This window comes from Alosa sapidissima, chromosome 4 (genome assembly GCF_018492685.1).
Source record: "Alosa sapidissima isolate fAloSap1 chromosome 4, fAloSap1.pri, whole genome shotgun sequence".
NCBI lineage: Eukaryota > Metazoa > Chordata > Actinopteri > Clupeiformes > Clupeidae > Alosa > Alosa sapidissima.
The window spans coordinates 10,276,086-10,297,829 of NC_055960.1; the positions used below are offsets into that span (position 1 = coordinate 10,276,086).

At 42.6% G+C, this 21,744-nt stretch overlaps 2 protein-coding genes across 6 annotated transcripts in view; both read left to right on the plus strand.

Moving 5' to 3' along the window:
• Positions 1 to 9,088, plus strand: part of erbb3a (erb-b2 receptor tyrosine kinase 3a) — a 25,035-nt gene extending 15,947 nt beyond the window's left edge. For 3 of the 4 annotated variants that reach the window (XM_042088149.1, XM_042088150.1, XM_042088152.1), the window contains 17 exons: positions 1,317 to 1,531; positions 1,960 to 2,092; positions 2,373 to 2,466; positions 3,072 to 3,226; positions 3,369 to 3,422; positions 3,530 to 3,671; positions 3,881 to 4,000; positions 4,115 to 4,213; positions 4,673 to 4,858; positions 4,983 to 5,135; positions 5,357 to 5,432; positions 5,736 to 5,882; positions 5,990 to 6,087; positions 6,290 to 6,478; positions 7,268 to 7,327; positions 7,448 to 7,730; positions 7,845 to 9,088. In XM_042088149.1, the coding sequence (XP_041944083.1) occupies positions 1,317 to 1,531; positions 1,960 to 2,092; positions 2,373 to 2,466; positions 3,072 to 3,226; positions 3,369 to 3,422; positions 3,530 to 3,671; positions 3,881 to 4,000; positions 4,115 to 4,213; positions 4,673 to 4,858; positions 4,983 to 5,135; positions 5,357 to 5,432; positions 5,736 to 5,882; positions 5,990 to 6,087; positions 6,290 to 6,478; positions 7,268 to 7,327; positions 7,448 to 7,730; positions 7,845 to 8,653 (3,013 nt within the window). In that variant the 3' untranslated portion in view covers positions 8,654 to 9,088. The remainder of the gene's footprint in view (positions 1 to 1,316; positions 1,532 to 1,959; positions 2,093 to 2,372; positions 2,467 to 3,071; positions 3,227 to 3,368; positions 3,423 to 3,529; positions 3,672 to 3,880; positions 4,001 to 4,114; positions 4,214 to 4,672; positions 4,859 to 4,982; positions 5,136 to 5,356; positions 5,433 to 5,735; positions 5,883 to 5,989; positions 6,088 to 6,289; positions 6,479 to 7,267; positions 7,328 to 7,447; positions 7,731 to 7,844) is intronic. The other variant, XM_042088151.1, reaches the window with a different exon arrangement.
• A 2,019-nt stretch (positions 9,089 to 11,107) lies between these two features.
• Positions 11,108 to 20,440, plus strand: pa2g4a (proliferation-associated 2G4, a). 2 transcript variants are annotated; one of them, XR_006031046.1, is made up of 14 exons: positions 11,108 to 11,290; positions 12,600 to 12,728; positions 13,339 to 13,444; positions 14,510 to 14,579; positions 14,671 to 14,763; positions 14,928 to 14,991; positions 15,149 to 15,227; positions 15,545 to 15,623; positions 15,941 to 16,074; positions 16,549 to 16,643; positions 18,146 to 18,273; positions 18,478 to 18,531; positions 18,969 to 19,091; positions 20,361 to 20,440. XR_006031046.1 is itself a non-coding variant. In XM_042088172.1 (13 exons), exons 1-13 carry the CDS (start codon positions 11,206 to 11,208, stop codon positions 20,418 to 20,420), a joined length of 1,176 nt encoding a protein of 391 aa, XP_041944106.1. In that variant the 5' UTR covers positions 11,108 to 11,205; the 3' UTR covers positions 20,421 to 20,440. The 2 variants fall into 2 exon arrangements, 1 of the variants encoding a protein (XP_041944106.1); XM_042088172.1 differs by lacking the exon at positions 18,969 to 19,091.
• Positions 20,441 to 21,744: the final 1,304 nt, after the last annotated feature.

The following is a 21,744-nucleotide window of genomic DNA, read 5'->3' on the forward strand; positions in this document are numbered from 1 at the left end:
GCACTCAGTTTGCAATTTTGTAACACACACTTTGCACAACTGTAGGCACAATTCACTGCACAGCACTCTTTTTGCGGAACTGTAAACACAACTCATGCTTTACGCTCAATTTCCAAATGATCAACACACTCCTAGCAAATCTATACACATGTTTGCCAACTCTCTGGCACACTTTCTCATGTGAAAACTGTTTTAGATAATTAGTTCACTTTGCAATCAGCCTAAGCACTATAAATAAGCCACATGTAATGTACAATGGGTACAATAGAGGGAACAGGAAGAGTGAGAAGAGTAAGAATTAGAGGAGGCTCAAGAATAGGACATGGAGGTCAAGAAGTAGGAGGAAGAAGAGGAGAAAGAGGATGCAGAGGTGAAGAAGTGAGAGGGAGAGAATGACAAGGACAAGGAGGTGAGGTTAGAGGAAGAGGACAAGGAGGAGCAAGAGGAGGGTGGGGAGGGGGAAGAGGAAGGGTAAGAAGAGAAAGAAATAGCCCTTTTACAGGCAAAAAAATCAGTCTACATGTGGGGATATTGTCATGTCAGGCCTGGATACGGCATTCCAGAAGATATTTTCCCCGGTGCCTTGGACTAGAGAACATTGCATGTGATGTAGATGAAATTTTGTGGCCGGACCCAGAGAGACGACACGATGTAGACTGATTTTTTTGTTTTTCTCTGTGAAATTAATTGATTAATTTGACTTGGAAAAACACACTTGTGTTTTTTTTTATGTGTGTAAATAAACACTAGTACTTGAAGTTTGGTCCCCTGTATGTTTACAGAACTATGACAAAAGTATGACCTCAAACTGACATAGTCTACCTTGTGCACAGAGAAAGCAAAAGCCAGATGTGTTTTTTATTCATACCATCAGTGTGTTGTTGGCACATTGTGTGCTTACTATTGTGATGGCTTGTGTTAACTGATACAAAAAGACCATTTTTACAAAAGTGTGAAGAGTTAAGCAGGGTGTGTTAGCTTTTGCAAGAGAACTACAATGTTTTGCTGACTGGGTGAAAGGTTTTCCTATTTGTGTGTAGAGTTTTGCAAAAAATGCCATAGTTGCAAAAAATGTGCTTAAGCAATCAGAACTGTAAATGTTATCTGCATGTCACCATAAATAACTTAATGCTCAGTACAAAAAAGCTGGCTTGCATGGATGTGTTTAATTTTAGGGTGTGTAAAGTTTATGAAGTTTAAAGTTAAGTGTTTATAGTTCTGAGAGTGAAGTATTTACCGAGTGTCAGTGTATGTGTACAAAAGTTGTGTTCTTCTGTCCTTCCTTGCCCTCTGATTTGACCGATCCTCATCCTCAGAGGTTACGCTCTGCTAGTGATGAAGATCCCCTCGCTAACGTCGCTGGGGCTTCGCTCCCTGCGTCAGATAAACGACGGCAGCGTGTACATCACGGGGAACAAGCAGCTGTGCTACTACCACACCATCAACTGGACCCGGCTCTTCAGCGGCCACCGCAGCCAACGCAGGCAGAAAAACCTGGACATCAAGGACAACCGCTCCAACAAACAGTGTGGTAAGTGTGTGTGTGTGCTTGTGTGTGTGTGTGAGTGTGTGTGTGTGTGAGAGTGTGTGTATGTGTGTGTGTGTGAGTGTGTGTGTGTGTGTGAGTGTGTGTGTGAGTGTATATGTCATGTACAGTATATGGGCATACAACACCTGTGTAACTATTTTGAGAAAATGTATGGTTTCTACATTTTAAAACATTTGTATTTTGTGTAGTACCTTCTCTATAGTGCCCCTGACCTTTAAAGGAGAATTCTGGTGATTTTTCACATTCTTAAGATCACCGAGTACTATTGGTACGGAGCTGCAGTGCTACACTCTGGGGGCATGTGCATACATGTGCATGTACAGTATGTATGTGTGTCTGTCTAGGTGTGCGCATCACACAAATTTATATGCAAATGTTGTATGTTTATTTGTTTGTTTGTGTGTCCCCAGCTGCTGATGGGTTCGTGTGTAACCCCCTCTGCTCCTCTGAGGGCTGTTGGGGCCCGGGACCCGATCAGTGTTTGTCCTGTAAGAACTTCAGCAGAGGCAGAGAGTGCGTGGACGAGTGCAGATCTTTCTTCGGGTGAGCTCCACAGCTTTTAGAGCTCTCTGGTCCTCTGGCTAAAGTAAAAGTAAAGTGATTGGCATTTGGCCGATTATTTTATTCAAAGCCTCACCGACCCACATTTAGCATTCGAACTCAGGTTGACCCATATCCGCCAGTCTACATCCTGCTTATATGAGACTTTAGATGTCTGTTTGCCACAGGCTGATAAGTGTTAATTATTAAGCTCTAATATTTCTTTCTCTACTATTTTTTTCTCTCTCTCTCTCTTTGTACCTCTCTATCTGTCTCTCTTTAGTAAGGGCCGTGAGTTTGTTGGACCAAACGGAGATTGTATGCCTTGCCACCCACAATGTCAAGTTCATGAGGGAGAGCCAACATGCACTGGCCCGGTAAGAACACTCACCGGTATCCTATGCAAGTGCTTCTTTGAAAGACTATGTTTTTAACATTCCATTCAGAACCTTTCCTGGTTTCACCACATTGGAATGGATCAGCCGGAACATTAGAGTGTTGTCGACACAGTCTATCAGACAAACCATTGGTTGACTGCAGTAGACACAAATTGTGTTGACATGAATTTGAGGCTTTCTTCTGCCAATAACCAGAAGAAATACATCGAGAACTATGCAGTTTGTATCACGGTGTAGTTACAGCAGCCGTGGCAGCTGTGGCCTACTGGTTAGGGCTTCGGGCTTGGAACCGAAGGGTTGCCGGTTCGATCCCTGACCCAGTAGGACAAATGTGGGCGGGGAAGTGGTTGAGCACTGCTCTCCTATGCCTACATCCACTTGAAGTGCCCTTGAGCAAGACACCTAACCCCTCACTGCTCCCCGAGCGCCACTGTAACAGCATGGACCGAGACACTAACAAACACATTGCCTCTATGTGAAATGTGCTATAGAAATAAATATATCTACAGTACTATACATAGAACATATTCATACATTTGACCATCCCCCTCTCTCTCTTCTCCTCCCCTCACCCACCTCCATAGGGAGCTGATGAGTGTGTAGTCTGCGCTAGCCTGAAGGACGGGCCGCACTGTGTGTCGACTTGCCCCAAAGGGGTGATGGGAGATAAGGGCCTCATCTTTAAATATCCCAGCACCCAGAGGAGCTGCGAGCCCTGCGATTCCAACTGCACCCAGGGGTAATTACGGAGCATGTTTACTCACTAGTCTAGGCAGTGAGGAGAAAAGGGTCAAATGAGTCAGTCAGACTCAGGTCATGCAGAGAGTATTTATACATGGATGACTACAGGAAGTAAGCCTGTGTCTGCTGTTCTCTTTCAGATGCACAGGGCCTAAACTGAGCGACTGCCTGGGGCCCCAACGGTCGATCTCTTAGTGAGTACCGCCCTCTAGTGGTTGCTTATGGAAGTGAAACTGAAAGAAAAACTGTAGTCGTGTGTTTTTCAAAGGTTTGTAGTAACAGTGATTCATGTCGTGTGCAGCCTGCCAATCACAGGTATCGTGCTGGGTGTGATAACATCCGTGATGGTGGCTATGGCAGTGTTTCTTGTGGTCATGATTTATCGTCGCAATCAGGCCATCCGACGCAAACGGGCCATGAGGAGATACCTGGAGAGAGGAGAGGTGTGTATGTGTGTGTGTGTTCATGTCTGTTCACTTGACCATTAATTACTCCTTTGTAAGTTAGTGTATGCAGTTATAATTGAGTACTCAACATATTTGACGGGATTTAAAGACAGACGATGCCATAGAAATTACACATAAAAATATATGAAAATGCTTTTTAAACTTGAATAATGAAATGCTTTTTGGACTATGTCACCCACCTGCAGAGTTTTGACCCACTGGAGCCAGGGGAGAAAGGTGCTAAAGTTCATGCTCGTGTCCTAAAACCATCTGAGTTACGGAAGATCAAACTTCTGGGCACTGGCGTGTTTGGCTCTGTGAATAAGGTAGCCTACACATGGTATCCAGTCTCAACGCCAAGTTGAAAAGCTTTTCTGTGCATTAGCGTGCAGTACGCTTTGCAGCTGACATCACTGCTAACCTTTGACCCTCACCCACAGGGAATATGGATACCAGAGGGGGACACGGTGAAGCTCCCGGTGGCAATAAAGACCATTAATGACCGCACCGGCAGACAGAGTTTCCATGAGGTCACAGATGTAAGTTTGGCCACACTACTGTAAATTACCCACCATCAGCCTACACATAAAGCATGACAATGAAATAGCCTACATAACAATAAAAGTACTCAGGCAGTACCACTGTATGCAGTACCACAACTGTATATGCATCAAAGTTAGCTTTTTGTCCACTTTCTGTGCTGAATGTTTTTGATGAAATGTTGAGTGTGTTGACCACAGATTTGTCAAAGTGAAAAAAGGGTGGTCATGTGATATACTGTAGGCCACACTCTTCCTGTTACCCACATGCCTGACAAAGATCCAGGGTGATCAAAACAAGTTTATATTTTTGGAGCAATTGCAGTGTGCAGACCACACTTCTTCCAAAGTGAAAAAAGGGACAATTCTTTAAATATTTGATGGCCAAAAAATCATAATCATGTAATCCTGAGTAGCAGCACTGTGATGTTAACACGCCTCTTTGAACTGAATCAACAGCACATGCTGGCAATGGGGAGCTTGGACCACCCTTGCATTGTGAGGCTTTTAGGCATCTGCCCAGGTGCCAATCTGCAACTGGTTACTCAGCTCTGTCCCCAGGGGTCCTTACTGAAGCACATCAGGCAGCAACGGGACAACCTGAACCCACAAAGACTGCTCAACTGGTGTGTCCAGATTGCCAAGGTAACAGCACTTGTGTTAATGGTTCTTCAGCGTCTTTATGTCTGTGTGTGTATGTGTCTCTCATTAGAGTGTTTATAAATGCACTATACATGTGTTCCTCATCACTTCCTCATTTCTTTCCCAGGGCATGTATTACCTTGAGGAGCAACGAATGGTTCACCGAAATTTGGCAGCCCGAAATGTTCTGCTAAAGAGTGATTACCAGGTCCAGATCACTGATTATGGCATTCCCGATCTCTTGTTTCCAGACGATAAAAAGTACTACCACGAGGCCAAGGTATACCCAACAGCCATCTTGCATAATTCATTATCTCCTTAGTGTTCCATGGAAAGATACATGAGAACTAAGACAATGATCAACAGTATACCTTTTGGAGCAAAAATAAAGAATTCACTATCCACTAAAAGATATATTGTTAAAGATTTCCATGAAAGAAAATGCCTGTCTCTTTCTCATTAAAAAATAAATACATTCTTTATGATTCTGGCTGTTCTCAGACACCTATAAAATGGATGGCCTTAGAGAGCATCTTATTCCGCCGCTACACTCATCAAAGTGATGTCTGGAGCTATGGTATGTGTTTTTTGTTTTTTGAGTTTTGTGTGTGTGTGTGTGTGTGTGTGTGTGTGTGTGTGTGTGTGTGTGTAGGTGTGTGTGTGTGTGTGTGTGTGTGTGTGTGTGTGTAGGCGTGTGTAGGCGTGTGTGTGTGTGAGTGAGTGTGTGTGTGTGTGTGTGTGTGTGTGTGTGTGTGTGTGTGTGTGTGTGTGTGTGTGTGTGTGTGTGTGTGTTTTGTTTACATGAGTTTAAGTAAGTAGTTTGTCCCTAACAATTCAAGTACAGGATACTACTGCTGCTTCTAATGCTTTTGACTTGCAGGTGTGACTGTTTGGGAAATGATGTCCTATGGGGCTGAGCCATATGCATCAATGCGACCACAGGAGGTACCAGACCTTCTTGAAAAGGGTGAACGGCTGACCCAGCCACAAATCTGCACCATCGAGGTCTACATGGTCATGGTCAAATGTGAGTCATAACACCTCCAGATGTTTCTCTTCAGGCAGATTGTAACCATGGCCTGTATATGTAAATATGTTCTTGCCCTTAACACTTACTCCTCTTTCCTAAAACAGGTTGGATGATTGATGAGAATGTGCGACCCACTTTCAAAGAGCTTGCCAATGACTTCACACGCATGGCAAGAGATCCTGCTCGTTACCTGGTCATTAAGGTAGGAGAATGCATATGTACAACACACTCCACACTCAACACACACATGTACAACACACACTGTACAACAGTGCCTCCATGAAAACCAGCTGTAACACTATAAAAGCTGAGCAGAACAGCTCTTCTGCCGAGGCCACAATGTAAGGGCTACTGTTTAGCATGATAAACCATAGTACAGAGCCTGTGGTCTTTCTCACCTCCAGGGGGATCACCGTTTGCCTGACCTATCTCCCAATGAGGCCTACCAAGGAGGGACAGAGATGGACCTCCTCGGGGTTGGACTGGACGACCAGGAGGAGGATATCATGGACGATGCAATAGGGCCAGCTTCCCTGTATCTGTCAACCCCCAGAAGCCAATCCCGCTCTTTTCTTCGGACAGACAGCGTCAGGGTTAGCATCTTGGCCACCAAATTCTCAAAAGCGTGGAATACCAAATGATTGGTCATATATGTAGTCTCTGATTCTTAAAGGAGTATTCCGGCGATTTTTCACATAGATCTCTGTTTCGAGTCCAAGTACTGTTCTGTACTATACGAGAAAAAAACAAAAAGAAATCGGTTCTAGCTAGCTCGAGTTGCTGCAGCCAACAGCCAGGCAGCTACAGTGCTACACTCTGGGGGCATGAACATGGGGGCTCATTAACATGCCCCCAGAGTGTAGCACTGTAGCTGCCTGGCAGTGGAATCGGAAGGAGACTTGTTCAGACTTTCCCACAACACGGAGGCGACCGTTAGGTACAGACTTGTAAAACAGTCTTTAAGCTCCTGGTACACTTACTAAGTTCTTGATGCTTCGTTTTTATGTGTAGGGACCCTATTCATACTACTGCAGAAGTGTGGTGCTATTCTGAGAGTTATTAGTGGTTAAAAAATGGCGGTTTGGATACGTTTAGCGATTGGCCCTATATGTTTAGCGATTGGCCCTTAGTACTTGCACTGTTAGCCACTTGGGCTGTAAGCGTTAAAGCTGGTCAAACTCAGTACTCCTTTAATCAACGTAATCTAGCTCGGTGTTCGACTCGTTGTCATGGTGAAAAAGACCCTGGGTTCAAATTACTCCGGAATTACACTTTAACATCTGTCCCGAGTTGACTTGAATTACATTGCTGCACCTAGCAAAATCTCTCCAATGTCCATGTGTCACTGTCCCTTATTCTATTCCTATCTTTCTTCATTTCAGGCGGGTCCAAGCCCTCCTGGTTATCTACCCATGACCCCTGGTGGAGATGGCCATAGCCAAGTAAGTGTCGCCAGTTGCCTTGAACTGAAATTGTTTTCACTGTTAGTTCATTAATATGTGATGTTAAATGTGATGTCAAATGTTTTTCTTGGTAATCTTGACCCTCTCTCTGGCCCACAGGCAGCATGGTCATCCCGTGCTCGGCTACACTCTGCCCGCACGGTGTCTGAGAGCTCGGAGGGGCGAGGCACCATGGTCGACGTGGAGATACACGAGGACTTCACATGCTCTGGAAGTCTGAGGAGGCCGCGTCATCGCGAAGACAGCGCATACATGTCACAGAGAGACAGCCTATCAGGACAGTTGGACACACCCCTCCCTGACACGCCCTCTCCAAAAACAGATGGGGAGGAGGATCAGAATGGATATGTGCTTCCTGGGCTTATGGACAGTCCTGAGAGAGGTGATTCTTCAACCAATGCAACATAAACAGTTATATGCCTTACATTCACATAGGCATGCAGTATATTTTTCATATACAATTTTTAATCTCTTTGCCCCTACATTATCCTTACAGAAGCTCGACTTGCCTCCAGGGAGTACGAATACATGAACAAACAGAGCTTCTTTGGGAGATCAAATCCGGAACGTCGCCGCCGTCTGGCATCTGACAGCAGCTACAAGTCGCCTAGCTCCCGCCACCTAGCCAAAAGGTCATCCATCGAGGGTTCGGAGAGCAGTGGGGCAGTGTCCCAGTTCTCCACGGACGAGTTGAGTCGAAGCGAAGACGAGGAACTCCTGGAGTACGAGGGCGAGTATGTGGACCCAGAGGACGAGGCAGCGGAGTACGAGTACATGGATGTGCGGGGTGGTCGGAGGGCAAACGCGGAGCCTGCTGGCCTCAAATCTGCCTTCCCAAACGCAGGAGCCAGGGTGGAACTCACACCAACCATCGAAAGAGCCTGGTCGGAGGACGACGGAGAGGACGAGTACGTAGAGGAGGACTATGAGTACATGAATAGACAGCCAAAGCTGAAAGGGAGGCTGGCGGGAAAAGCTGGGCAGGACTCACAGAGGCTGAGAGTGGGCAAAGGGGAGGCGTATGAGTACGAGGACATGGAGTGCCTAAGCGTTGGCCCCGCAGCTGGAGCGGGAGAAGCTGTGGAGTACCAGAACATCCAGAGCGAGGCGGACGAGGAAGAGGGTGCAGCTACGCCCCAGGCTGAGGAAGAGCCAGAGACTCAACAACCTGCCGGAGTTGGCCCATTCATCAGAGTGCGGGCTGGAGTCGGGGTGGGGGACCAGGGCGGGGGGGATCAATCCTTTGACAACCCAGATTATTGGCACAGCAGACTGTACAACAAAGCCAATGCTGTGCGTACATAGATGCAGATATGCGTAAGAGAAACATGTTTTTGTGCTTACATTATAGACACTTTGGACGTGTGTGTGTGTGTGTGTGTGTGTGTGTGTGTGTGTTTGTGTGTTTGTGTGTATGTGTGTGTGTGTGTGTGTGTATGTGTGTGAGTGTGTGTGTGTATGTGTGTGTGTGTGTGTGTGTGTGTGTGTGTGTGTGTGTGTGTGTGCCTGTGTGTGTGTGTGTGTGTGTTTTACAGAGAGGGAGAGAGCAAATAGCTCAAACAAAGGGAAACCAACGATGAAACGAAAGCTTTTTAAACAAAGTTTACAAATATAGCCAATCAAGTGAATCGATATGTGTATTTAACTATGGCTTTTTTTGCAAAACTCTACACACAAATGGCAAAACCTCTCACCCAATCAGCAAAACATTGTAGTTCTCTTGCAAAAGCTAACACACCTTGCTTAACTCTTCACACCTTCGTAAAAATGGTGTTTTCGTATCTAACAGTAAACACAAGCCATCACAATAGTAAGCACACAATGTGCCAACAACACACTGATGGTATGAATAAAAAACACATCTGGCTTTTGCTTTCTCTGTGCACAAGGTAGACTATGTCAGTTTGAGGTCATACTTTTGTCATAGTTCTGTAAACATGGGGGTAAACAAACAGGGATCCCAACTTCAAGTATTAGTGTTTATTTACACACATCAAAACAAACACAAGTGTGTTTTTCCAAGTCAAAACACAAAATAGCATTTCACTGAGACAAAACAAGTCAGTCTACATCGGGTCGTCTCTCTCAAAATTCTGTCTACATCACATGCAATGTCCTAGTCCAAGGCACCGGGAAAAATATATTCTGGAATGCCGTATCCAGGCCTGACATGACAATATCCCCACATGTAGACTGTTTTTTTGTCTGTTTTTTTCTCTTCTCACTCTTCCTGCTCACTCCATTGTACCCATTGTACATTACCTGTGGCTTATTTATAGTGCTTAGGCTGATTGCAAAGTGAACTAATTATCTAAAACAGTTTTCACATGAGAAAGTGTGCCAGAGAGTTGGCAAAATAGTGTAAATAATAGCCATTGTGCCTACAGTTGTGCAAAGTGTGTGTTACAAAATTGCAAACTGAGTGCAAAGCAGTGTTTGTGCTTTTAGTTTTCCGAACTCAGTGAGTGGTTTTGCCATTTGTGTGTAGAGTTTTGCAAAAAAAGCCATAGTTACAAAAAATGTGTTTAAGCATTCAGAAAAAACTGTAATGTATTATGCAGACAAACGTAGCAATCAGTCCATTTAGCACCACCTAGTGTAGTGCGATCAATTAACCTCTCAGGTTCAAGTTCCTCTTACAGCTTACAGTCTATGTTTACAGTGCATCTGCAAACTGTGGTACAAGTTAGTCAAAATCAACTCAGAGATATTAGAGTTACTCAGAGTTACTGGATTTTCCAGTGACAAGGGGTATTACAATTCATCAAATGCATTTCGCAAACATTTATTTTCCATTGAAACATTGGAAAATTGTCAGTTGCCATTGTAAGGACAGTTGACGACTAGATATGAAGAAACAGTATATAGTTTTTGTATGTCAATAATGATTCAGGGTATCTGTTACGTTTATTCTTGTATGATGTGTCCTGTAGCCTATTGAAAATAACAAATATGCTTTCTTTCTTTTTTGTAACTTTTGAGAGTATTCCCTCTGTGGTTCAGATCTGTAATTCATACCTTTAGCCTATAAATTGTCCAGTTAACAAGCTAACTTACTTACTTATCAACACAAATTTTGTATTTTTCCTGCAATAATATCACTCATTGATGGATCTTAGTGCTTTATTTCTTTTTAAATAAACAAACAAATAAATTTGGGCTTTGTTGACTTTTTGATCCTGCCAGTGCAAAGAGACAAACTAATTCTAGATTGTGGCTGGTTGTGTTAAAGAGTAGGCTGGCTAAATAAGGGTTTATTATGTCTGAATCTTATTTGAAGATATCAAGTGGTCAAAATCGATCTTGCCATTGTTAAGAATATTTTTAGTCCAATGTCTCTGATATTATATAAATAAATGATATATATACACACACACACACATATATATATATTACCTTAACAGACATATATATATATATATATATATATATATATATATATATATATATATATATATATTCATTATGGACAATCATTTGTGTGTAATCAGTAAAAAACAGTCGGTAGGCCTAACTTATATGGTGATGATCAGACCACAGCCAATTTTATGATGCAGATACAGACAGTGAACACATGTGTAACACTACTGTTGAAAGAATCTCAGAAGTTTAGGTAGGCCACACTCAGTGTACAGTAGGCCTACAATAAAGAACTACAAAATAAACCATAATGCACTAGGATATATTTGGCGGCACACTAGGTTGTGACGTACGTTTGTGACGGTACGGCACCATATGGGAGGGGCCATGTGGTTGTGGAGGCCGGGCCAAGAGCATCGGTGTAGAGCTTTCAAGCGTGGCTGATCTTGCCGCCCAGGAAGATTGTATAGTAGGTTGCCTGTAAAGCCGCTGTAAAGATGTCTGACGATGAACAGCAAGAACAGACCATCGCCGAAGACTTGGTTGTCACCAAGTATAAAATGGGAGGTGACATTGCCAACCGTAAGTAATTTTATATAGTGAAGGAACTTAGTGTATTGTTTTAGTGAGGTGACCTGTGCCAGCAGTTCTTGGCCTGTCTGGTAATGCTAGCGTTCCCTGTTGAGCTCGTCAGCTAGCAATGGGTTAGCTTCATGTATCCACCATGTGCTGTGATAGGCTTCGCAGCTTATGAACGTGGGCAAACAGTGGGAGGTTAATGGGCCTAGGTTAGCAAATCTTCATTTCAAACCGTTGATACTTGTGTTTTCATGCTGGCATGTAGAGCCAAAGACTTGTCTTTGTGCTTCTTGCTAGTATAAGCTCCAGACCGGACCGAACGCCCACCCATGTGCTTCGAATGCAATGTTTTGTGACAAGTCCATATTGTGTAGCGAGGGAAGCTAATGTGGCTAGCTTGCAAGCTAGCATCATGCTTATCCTTGTCACAGTTGTCAACTGTTGCAGCAGTAGCAAGCTGAAGCTCATGAATTTCATTGCTATTACCAGTTTCTGAGATTTAGATATCTTTATTGCAACAGACGCATTATTGGGACAAGGAGTTTTAAGAGAAATCTGCAGACACACACATTGAATTGAGGGAAGAATGACGAGGTTATCGTGGGTTCATTAGTTGGCACAAGTGTACCAGCTATCGATACGTTTGCCACTGAACTTTTCTTGCAAATGAATATTAACGTTGCCTATTTTGTTGAACCAGTGCCAAAGTAATTCATCTAACTTAACCTTAATGCTTACATGTTTCCTACTAGGCAGTAAGTGAATCTTTGGTTTGTAACGTTAGCTACTGTCTCGTTTTCAAGTTTTCAATACTGCATGAACTTGGTTGCGGGCTCATCTATGGTGGGCCAGCTACGTTAGACATCATCAGCGGGCATTGTATTTTTGGCTCAGCCAGTCATCTTTATTGGTAATGTTAGGTCCTGGTCTTCTGAGGACTGACCTTGCACAGCTCATAGGCTGATACTAGAGCTGTGACACTGACATAGACTGTAACTGCAACAGGTGCATCGGGGAGTAATTAAAGGCATGATGATATATGGCAGTCCTTATTACCTTAACAGACAGCCTGTTTTTAAGCATTCCTTAAGAAAATGTACAAATGAGAAGGCACACTTTTGTATGATTAAAGAAAAGCAACCTGTCTGATGTTGCCTTGAATGTAATTTATTCAATAAAGGTAGGACTGAAAAACTGAAAATGCCTGCAGTTTTTACCAGAATGTCTCTATATATATCTTCCATTGTGTCCTCTCTGCATCTTTCAGTTTTTGGAGTCTTCTGACCTTGTTCCCTTTGTGTTTCTCTCCCAGAGGCCCTCAAGGTGGTGATTGAGGCGGCGAAACCTGGGGTGTCGGTGCTCAGTTTGTGTGAGAAGGGCGACGCTCACATTATGGCCGAGACTGGCAAGATCTTCAAGAGGGAGAAGGACATGAAGAAAGGTTAGAGCGGTAGTTAGGACATATTAAATTATCAAAAGAAAGGTGTAAGAAAACAATCTCATTCCGTTTTTGAATGTAAACTGGTTTTCAGACATGAAAAAAGCAAATGTGCTTCATCGATGACCGGTGTCTTGAAAGAAAGTGCAACTGAAAGATGACCTTTTAAAGCTTAAGTGCTTTAAAGTTAATTTGCACGGAACTGAATAAGATTTCATGATGAGACTTGCCACAGGCCTTTAAAAAAAAAAAAAAGTATGAGTACTTTTCATTTCGAGAAAAATGTTTTGCATAACACTACACCCTATATTGGCAGAAAGCTGCCAGATATTTAGTGCATGTAAGGATAAAGTATATGTGCTTTTAACTTTTGTTTACTTAAATATATTAACGATGTTAATATATTTGGAGAATCCCAGACTGTATTGCGGCTGGAGCTTTGGTTTCCCTGCCAATAGAAAATCTTACTACGCTCTTTGGAGCGTTCCCTTGTGTATTGAGCCACAGCACCACTACCACCTGGAGCACACACACAACATGCGCAAAGACTCTTGATTATCTGAGTTTGACATGCCCTCTGGTGCTTGTTTCTCTCGCCCTTCCCTTTTTTCAGGCATTGCGTTCCCCACCTGCGTGTCAGTCAATAACTGTGTATGCCACTTCTCTCCCCTGAAGAGTGACCCTGACTACACGCTAAAAGACGGAGACCTGGTCAAAATGTAGGCACCGCATCTCCAGTAACCCTCCTGCGTGTCTCTGGTCTCTTCCTCCCCCACCCACTCCTTCTGTGCCTCAACTCTTCTCCCCTCCCACCGTGTCCTTGCCTATTGTCCCGTGTGTCTGCTGTGCTGTGCTGTGTCGTGCCGCTCAAGTGTCCGTCCCCAGTGTGGTCAGCCTGCTGTCCTGTGTGCTGCCGTCTCATTTCCCCTTCTTATTATAATCCCTCTTTGTCTTGTCTGTTGTCTTCTGTGCTGCCCCTGTGGACTTGTCATTCAAGTTATGAACCAGTAGCTCTGTGCTGTCAGTTGAATTCTTCTGCACTAATGGGTTATATATGTCATCTCTGTTATTCAGTTGGCTAATGTTTCTTGCATCACAATGTTTGTTGAATGCGTTTGCTATTGATTTGGATGCGTTTGCAGTCAAAGTGCCTATATTTACATGCACACAATAATCTGATGAAATTCCGTGGGCCTAGTCTGGTGAGGGCCTTTATTTGATTGTTTAGAGAAATATTCTGAAAAATTCCACTCTACATGTTCCTAGTCTTCTTAAAGGGGAATTTCAGCTATTTTTCATGTAGATCTCCTTTTCTCAAGCTCACCGAATACTGTTGGTACAAGAAAATAAAAGATTGGCTTTACCTAGCTCGTGTTGCTGCAGCCAACAGCTGAAGGAGCCAGGCAGCTACAGCGCTACACTCTGGGGGCATGTTCATGATTGTTTTCGTTTTTTTTCGTACCGACGGTACTCTATGACCGTGACAAATAGAGATCTATGTGACATCACCGGAATTCCCCTTTAAAGTTCTAAAGAATTCAGGCGTGGGCCAGGCCATTAGTTCAACGGTCTTTGTTGGGTTCATTTCAGAATATTGGTGTGTATTTAAATGTAGTCACTGTCATTACTTGCCCTACTCTGTCCTTAACTGTCCTTAATATGTTGTCATTACTCTCTTCCCTTTATCCCATCACCACATATGGTATCTCCATGTCTTCCCTTCTCATTCTACCTTTTCACATATGGCTTCTGTCACTCTGTCCATTCCGTCACATCTGCCACAGTGACCTCGGAGTCCATGTCGATGGATTCATCTCCAATGTGGCTCACAGCTTTGTCATCGGAGCCAGTAAGGTAAGTCTGCAACACGACACGACACGACCCACCTGCCCGCCTGCAGACATTTTGTGTTCTAACTTCTTGATCGCTCTCCTCTTGGCAACAGGACAACCCTGTTACTGGCAGGAAAGCCGATGTGATCAAAGCTGCCCACTTGTGCGCGGAGGCAGCCCTGCGGCTCGTCAAACCTGGCAACCAGGTAAGCTACTGCATCAAGGCACAGACTACTAACCAGAGACGCCATAATTGTGTTCATACTTGGATACAAAGTAGCCTGTGCTCATGTTTTAAAAGGGGGAAGGAAATTATGTTTTTGCTTTAGACGTTTTAATAATTTGGTCCGCTTGTGCTTCACTCAATCAGAACTCTCAGGTGACCGAGGCCTGGAACAAGATCGCTCAGTCATTCAAATGCACTCCTATTGAGGGTGAGTGTGAAACCTGGCGACACGTCATTGAGAGTGCCTTCACACACATACAAACTATGTGTGGTTAGGGCCTTGTGTAGTTGGAGTTATTTATAGTTTAAGAGTGCATTGGCTGAGTGCTCCCCCAACCACCACCACATCTTTTTCCCCCCCTCAGGCATGCTTTCTCATCAGCTGAAGCAGCATGTCATTGATGGAGAAAAGACCATTATTCAGAACCCAACAGACCAGCAAAGGTATTCATTATCTCAGTTTTTGGAGGTCATGTGTTTGTTTGTCTGTTAGTAGGATGCATTTAGACTTAACTAGTCGATATTCATGAAACTTGGTGGAGGGCTGTTGCATGGGCGGAGTTAAACCCCTTTACCTATTGGAGTTGGTCTAGATCAAGGGTCAGCTCATAAGGTTGTGCATATATTCACTGTTCCATGAGGGAGAGGAACGAAGTACAACACAGATAGTATGAGATCACACCCTCATGCGTGTGGCTGAAGACCCCTCTTTTCTCACTTCAAAGGCAAGTAGTTAAAGATTTGTGTGTGTGTGTCCACAGGAAGGACCATGAGAAGGCAGAGTTTGAGGTGCATGAGGTGTATGCCGTGGATGTCTTGATCAGCTCAGGAGAAGGAAAGGTATGAGAATTTATTTGTCCACCTTTTACATAAGCTCTTAGTGAAAGACTTCTCACAGAATTATGCATTTGGTCGTGGTTAACAAACAGTGTAGCACTTGAGGCGTTTACAGGCAATCAGTCTGCACTTCCTCCCTTTTAACCTTCATGCATTAGTCTCAATCATGGCACATTGTTTTTTTGTCCTTTGCAAAGCTCTTAGAATAGCAATATGACTTGTTTGTAAGGTGCTATATGAAGTTATTTATTTATTTATTTATTTATTTATTTATTTATTTTATGTATTTATTTGAACTCACCTGTCCATCCATTCTTTAGGCAAGAGATGGTGGACAAAGGACCACCATCTACAAAAGGGACCCTAGCAAGCAGTATGGCCTGAAGATGAAGACCTCCAGAATGTTTTTCAGCGAAGTGGAGCGACGCTTTGATGCAATGCCCTTCACTCTTAGGTAACCCGTTGTCAAGTCTTTGCTTTTAGAAATGTTCTTGTATTCAGTCAGTCCATCTGTTCATATCCATGTAATGAGTCAAGTGAGACACATATGATGATCTTACTTGTCAGTACCGTGATGAAAATAAACATCTGATGGTGAATACTAGATGAATTGCAAAGTTATTACAGTCAGAAGTAGCTTAACCTGGCAACTTAGAAACAGGAAGGTATTCAGATTTAAAAAGCTGTTCTTAAATGTTAATCTAATAACACAAGACATGGTTGGTAATGGTTATAGGTGTGTTTTCAGTGTAACATTTCGGATGCAAGTCTATGTATTCAAATATGGCTGGGTGTGTTTCGGTCTTTTCATAGAAATAATTGGGGCCCTTATTGATCTGTTTTTAGCTATATTTTAGATTTTAGTTTTCTTTTTATGCTGTGTCTTTGCGTACCTCTTGCCTCATTAGTGTGTCGCGTTTTGTTGCAGGGCGTTTGAGGATGAGGGAAAAGCCCGTTTGGGAGTGGTGGAGTGTGCCAAACACGAGCTCCTTCAGCCTTTCAACGTACTCAACGAGAAGGACGGTGAGCTTCTCCTGCCTTTTGTATGTACAGCCTACTGAGCGACTACAGCGGAACCCCTGTATTCGCAGACTGTTGCCGTGATTTCAGTTATTCACAGTTTATCATGACCAAAAATATTGAGTGGATAATTATGAAACTAAACGGAAATAAATTTGGAACCACTCTAGTCTGCACAATCATGCTTAACTAATGATGACTTTATATGATCTCATTTCTCATGTACAGTATGTCTGTCCTTGACTTTGAGGACTGACATAGGATTGATTTACCCCTTGTCATTATTCCATTCAGAATTGAAGGAGAAATCTGACAGCTACAGCGCTACACTCTAGGGGCATGTCTGTGAACTCCCATGTACGTGCCCCCAGAGTGTAGCGCTGTAGCTGCCTGGTTGCATTAGCTGCTGGCTGTAGCAACTCGAGCTAGGTAAAACCGTTAGTTTTCGGGGGGGGGGTTTCCATACCAAGAGTACTCGGAGATCTATGTAAAACTTTCCCCCATTCATTCAAGAGCCCTCCCCTTCTGATTATGAGTTATGGATTATGAATTTTGTGCTGAGATCATACCCAATTAAACTTAATACAGCCACAGCAACTTCAAAGATCAGTTTTACCAAGTGCTTCAGACATGAAAGAAATAATTAGTTAATCAACAAGGATTTTAGCAATGTTAATTCATCTTCATTCATCAAACTTCAACGCTTATGCTAATGTTACAACGGTAGGCTACCACACTTTTTAATGGCTGTGTCAGGTTGTAGCAAAAGCTACATGTTGAAGTTAAATTCTAAACAAACTAGAACATTTTTTAATTCTGTTGGAGTAAACATGTATGACTACTTTTTGGCCAAATTTCACAGCTTTCAAGTCTATCATCTTAGTGTAAATCGAGTTTAAACAGAGAGAATAGAAAAGTTACGATTGTGCCGGTTCTCCCCTACTCTCGCATTGTAAGCACAAATGGAATGTTGAAACATTGCGCTCCCAAACAAGCCCGCGAAAGGTCTGGTTTGCTTCATCTTTTGATAAGTTTTGAATCCATGTAATAAGATGATCCCTCACATAACACATCGACATTACACACTATGTGCACACATGTGCAGGCCAATGTTTCACAGATTTTTTTTTATTATTATTATTATTTATTTATTTTCAAAAACATTTTTGTTTTGCGGTGATGGTAACGAGCTCAGACCTGCGGTAGGTGTCACGTGACCGCAGTAATGCGGTTGCTGTCCCAGCCCTACTATGTTATGAATTAAACTTGATCATGGGCATGTATACATGGAAGAACAAGTTATATACTGTATGGCATTTGCTACATCTACTATTTGCTACAGTTTCAGCTATCTGCGGCAGGTCTTGGAACATAACCCTTATGGAACATAACCCTTGAGGATATGAGGGATCCAAAGCACTCTACATGCATGTGTGTACACACCCTAATGCAACAGAAAAAAAGCAAATGCATTCTAATGAATTTTCGTGCTTTTCCTCTCCTAGGTGAGTTTGTGGCCCAGTTCAAGTTCACAGTGCTGCTCATGGCCAATGGGCCCTTGAGAATCACCAGTGGACCCCTCGAGCCAGAACTCTACAAATCAGAACATGAGGTCCAGGATGCTGAGCTGAAGGTGCGTTTTATGTTGTGAAGAACCATCCACCCTGTCTTTTGTAGAGAAGAACTGCCTCATTATGTTGTAATAGAATGGATGATACAGAGAACTTTAGACGTGTGTGTGTGAGTATGGATGGATGTATGGATGGATGGCACTAAAAGTATGTCCTAATACCCTGGATTATTGTCTAAGGCTGCTTTCTTTTTTCTCTCTCAACAGTCTCTGATACAGAGTTCGGCCAGTCGTAAAGCACAAAAGAAAAAGAAGAAGAAGGTGGGTGTCAAACTGTCGTACCAAACAATGCGACCAACAAACAATCATACCAACATATCTTAAGACCCGGTCTTCCCAAACTGTGGGCACCCACCCAAAATGTGGTTACCTGATTTAGGCATGTGGGGAATTAGGAAAGCTTCCACAAATTCTATTAACATTGAGGGCCCAAATTTAGTGGCGATATAAGTAGCAGGAAGCTATATCAAGGCAGGGACTTTGAAATGGACGAGACTTCTCCGGTGAAGTGACATGCAACCAGTGTTAAATTCTGATCTATCTATCTATCTTTTATTAAATAACTTCGGTCTGACTCTGCCCACTTTGTGCTTTGCTCCTGCTCTTGCCACAGTGCACATGTATTGTCGGCAAGATATACTGTGAAACTCGCACCCTGAGATTGTTGTGTACAAAATAATATATTCCTCTCTACTTAGGAGAAATGAAAACGCCCTGCATGCACTCCTCCATGTGCAACAAGAGTAGTTGCCAAAACTTCTGTAGCCAAATACCAGATGTACAATTTAATTGAGGGGGAAAAGTGGGCGAAGAACCTGGAGGTTTGTGTGAACGACAGTAGAGGCAAAAAGGCTGATTTTGTGTGTGCTTGAATGTACACAATCATTCTGTAGTCTATATTGTATGACCATAATCTATATTGCATGACTGTTTCAAGACTTTACAGATGTGTGTGGCTGTAAACATATCAATATCCTTGTAGCTCTTTCTACAACACATAACAGGAATAGATTATTTTACAGGTGTTTATCTGGAACATTCAAGTAAAAGAATTACAAAGTAAAACAATTGAGAACATACCTTGCCACTGGTTATAGAAAGAGGTGGGGCTTAGCCTATTTCTTGTCTTTGAATGTACCAGGCCTAAGATAATAAGTGAGCTGTAGGTTGCAATACATGCAAATGAAATAAAGATCACAATATGATAAATGAAAACAAAGTAGAATGGACACCTTCATTGCTGGTTATTATTGCACAGTAGGCTACATTGGGCTTGAATACCTAATATTGATGATTATCACCCAGGTGATGCGTGTCGGGGAGTTCTTTGCCTTCCCATAGTGGCCCTTGCCTCCATTAATTCTGTATAACAGGATACCTCGGCGGTCGTTATCCCTTACATAACGACTGCTGAGGTGTTCCGTTATACGGAATTAATGGATAGGGCAGAGGCAAAGAACTAAAAGGAATAACGGGATACCTGTGAAGTAGATCTGGTAAAAAAAAAGTTCAATCACCGTATAACAATGCTCATAGAATGGTAACTATAACAACCACAGTAAACAAGGATTGAGGCTGGAAGCAGACTTCGCAACAATGGAATCAACTAAACAACCTAACTGCCCACCGTTATTACTGTCAGGACCTAAGAAAGTAGTACAACAAACTGAACCGTTTGTTCCTTTTCCGTGTTCTAAAGGGCTTGAATGCCTAATATTGATGATTATCACCCAGACGCTGTGCGTTGGGGAATTCTTTTCCTCCCCCTCATACATTAATTCTGTATATCGGGACGCATTAATAGCCGAATAACCAGCCCAGCACCAAACTCCGCACACGGTAAACAGTATATATATTTTATAGATATTTTATAGATAATTTAGGGAGTAAAATCTCCTGTTAAAAAACAAACCAGATTTTGTTCAAATTTACTTACTTATCGCTACTTACAAATGTAAGGTATATCATCAATCAAATATTATTCTGAAGTATTAAAAACATCTTTGTTTTGTCATCTTTTATGAATTGTGTATGGATCTATAATTTGACGCATAATATAATTTTCTGTTTTTCTTCTCTCTGGTTTATAGGCTTCCAAGACGGCGGAGAATGCCACTGGTCAGCCAGCCGAGAACGAGGTTGCAGAATAGATCAACAACCAACAAACAAACAAAAACACTGACACCCATGCACACGTATGGTTTCAGACATGCACACACCCAAAAGTACAGAAACTACAGAGAGAAAAAAATACCCCCATCCCCAGTTGCTTATCTCATTAGGAGCCAGTGTACCTTTCTAGTGACTAGCCCCTCACAAAATATGTGTGTGAGATTGACAGCTGGCCTATTGTGATGCCCCAGAAATGCCTTGAGTTGTCAAGAAGACAACCTTTTGTCATATTTAGTCACATTAGACATGCAAGGCAACCTCTTAGATTTCAACAATTTCATATCCTGTATGGTACATTCTTTGCAAAAACCCATTTTGAACGGAAACTGGAACTATGCCTTTTTTCACATGCAATTAATTAAAAAAAAAGGAAAGAAATGTCAAAATAAGGTGTCCATGCGCAATTCTTTGTTAGAGTTGCGCTTTCCAGCATACTAAAAAGAATATGAGATATATCGTCATACAAAATTTAAGCAAAAGTTTGTCCCCCATAAACGCCAAGTGTGATGGGCTATTTATAGTTGTACCTTTATCACTTGAAGTTGCAATAATTAACCCTTAACATACAAGAACCAGTCTAACTTCGAGAGAGTAAATGAAGTGTTTGTAAAACCAACATTTCCACTTTGGTGTTTCTTTGAATGGAAAGTAGAGTATGAATCTATCCTTCTATCTTTTCCTCTAGCACTTCTTAAGAACGTACACCTTTCCATTGGGGCATTAGAATAGGAATTCCAGAGAAGGAACTCTGAATTCCTGCACACTTGTCTTGTCAGGTAGTTAGTTAGATTGGAGGACCACAAGATGGGGAACTTTTGGGGTTATCCCAGTACTGCCATCCCTTTCTCCTCCAGGAGCTTGCTTGACCTCTTTCACACGGTCATTTTGATGAAAGCTTACCCATTATAGCACTCCAAAATTGAACAGATGGTAAATCCCTATTCTTTTATTTTTTGGTTGTTTATGATCCCCTACTACCCATTTATTCCAAGTGAAATACCCCCCCCAGAAATGTTTTCTATATAATTGGATTACATTTCCCTACACGTACTGTACATACACAGCATTGGTGTTGTATCATCTGAACCTCTTTGAAGCGTACATCAACCTGATTGAGGAAGGGGAATGAATTTCAAGGTTTTATGTTTTACAGTCGTTTCATTCCTAGTGAAATGGATTGGTGTCCAGAGCTTTTGATATACAGGTGGCTTGAGTACAAGGTGTGATGAGATTGGTGACATCTTGTTTTTGTAGGAAGCCCAAACCCATGGGACTGTTTTACAACTAATGAAAATAAAGTAA

What these genes read in the sequence shown, in the direction of transcription:
- pa2g4a (XM_042088172.1), top strand. Translation starts at nt 11,206, where the DNA reads ATGTCTGACGATGAACAGCAAGAACAGACCATCGCCGAAGACTTGGTT. An exon ending in CAAATGCACTCCTATTGAGG is followed by an intron (nt 14,992 to 15,148) that starts GTGAGTGTGAAA and finishes TCCCCCCCTCAG; the next exon opens with GCATGCTTTCTCATCAGCTG. An exon ending in CGTACTCAACGAGAAGGACG is followed by an intron (nt 16,644 to 18,145) that starts GTGAGCTTCTCC and finishes TTCCTCTCCTAG; the next exon opens with GTGAGTTTGTGGCCCAGTTC.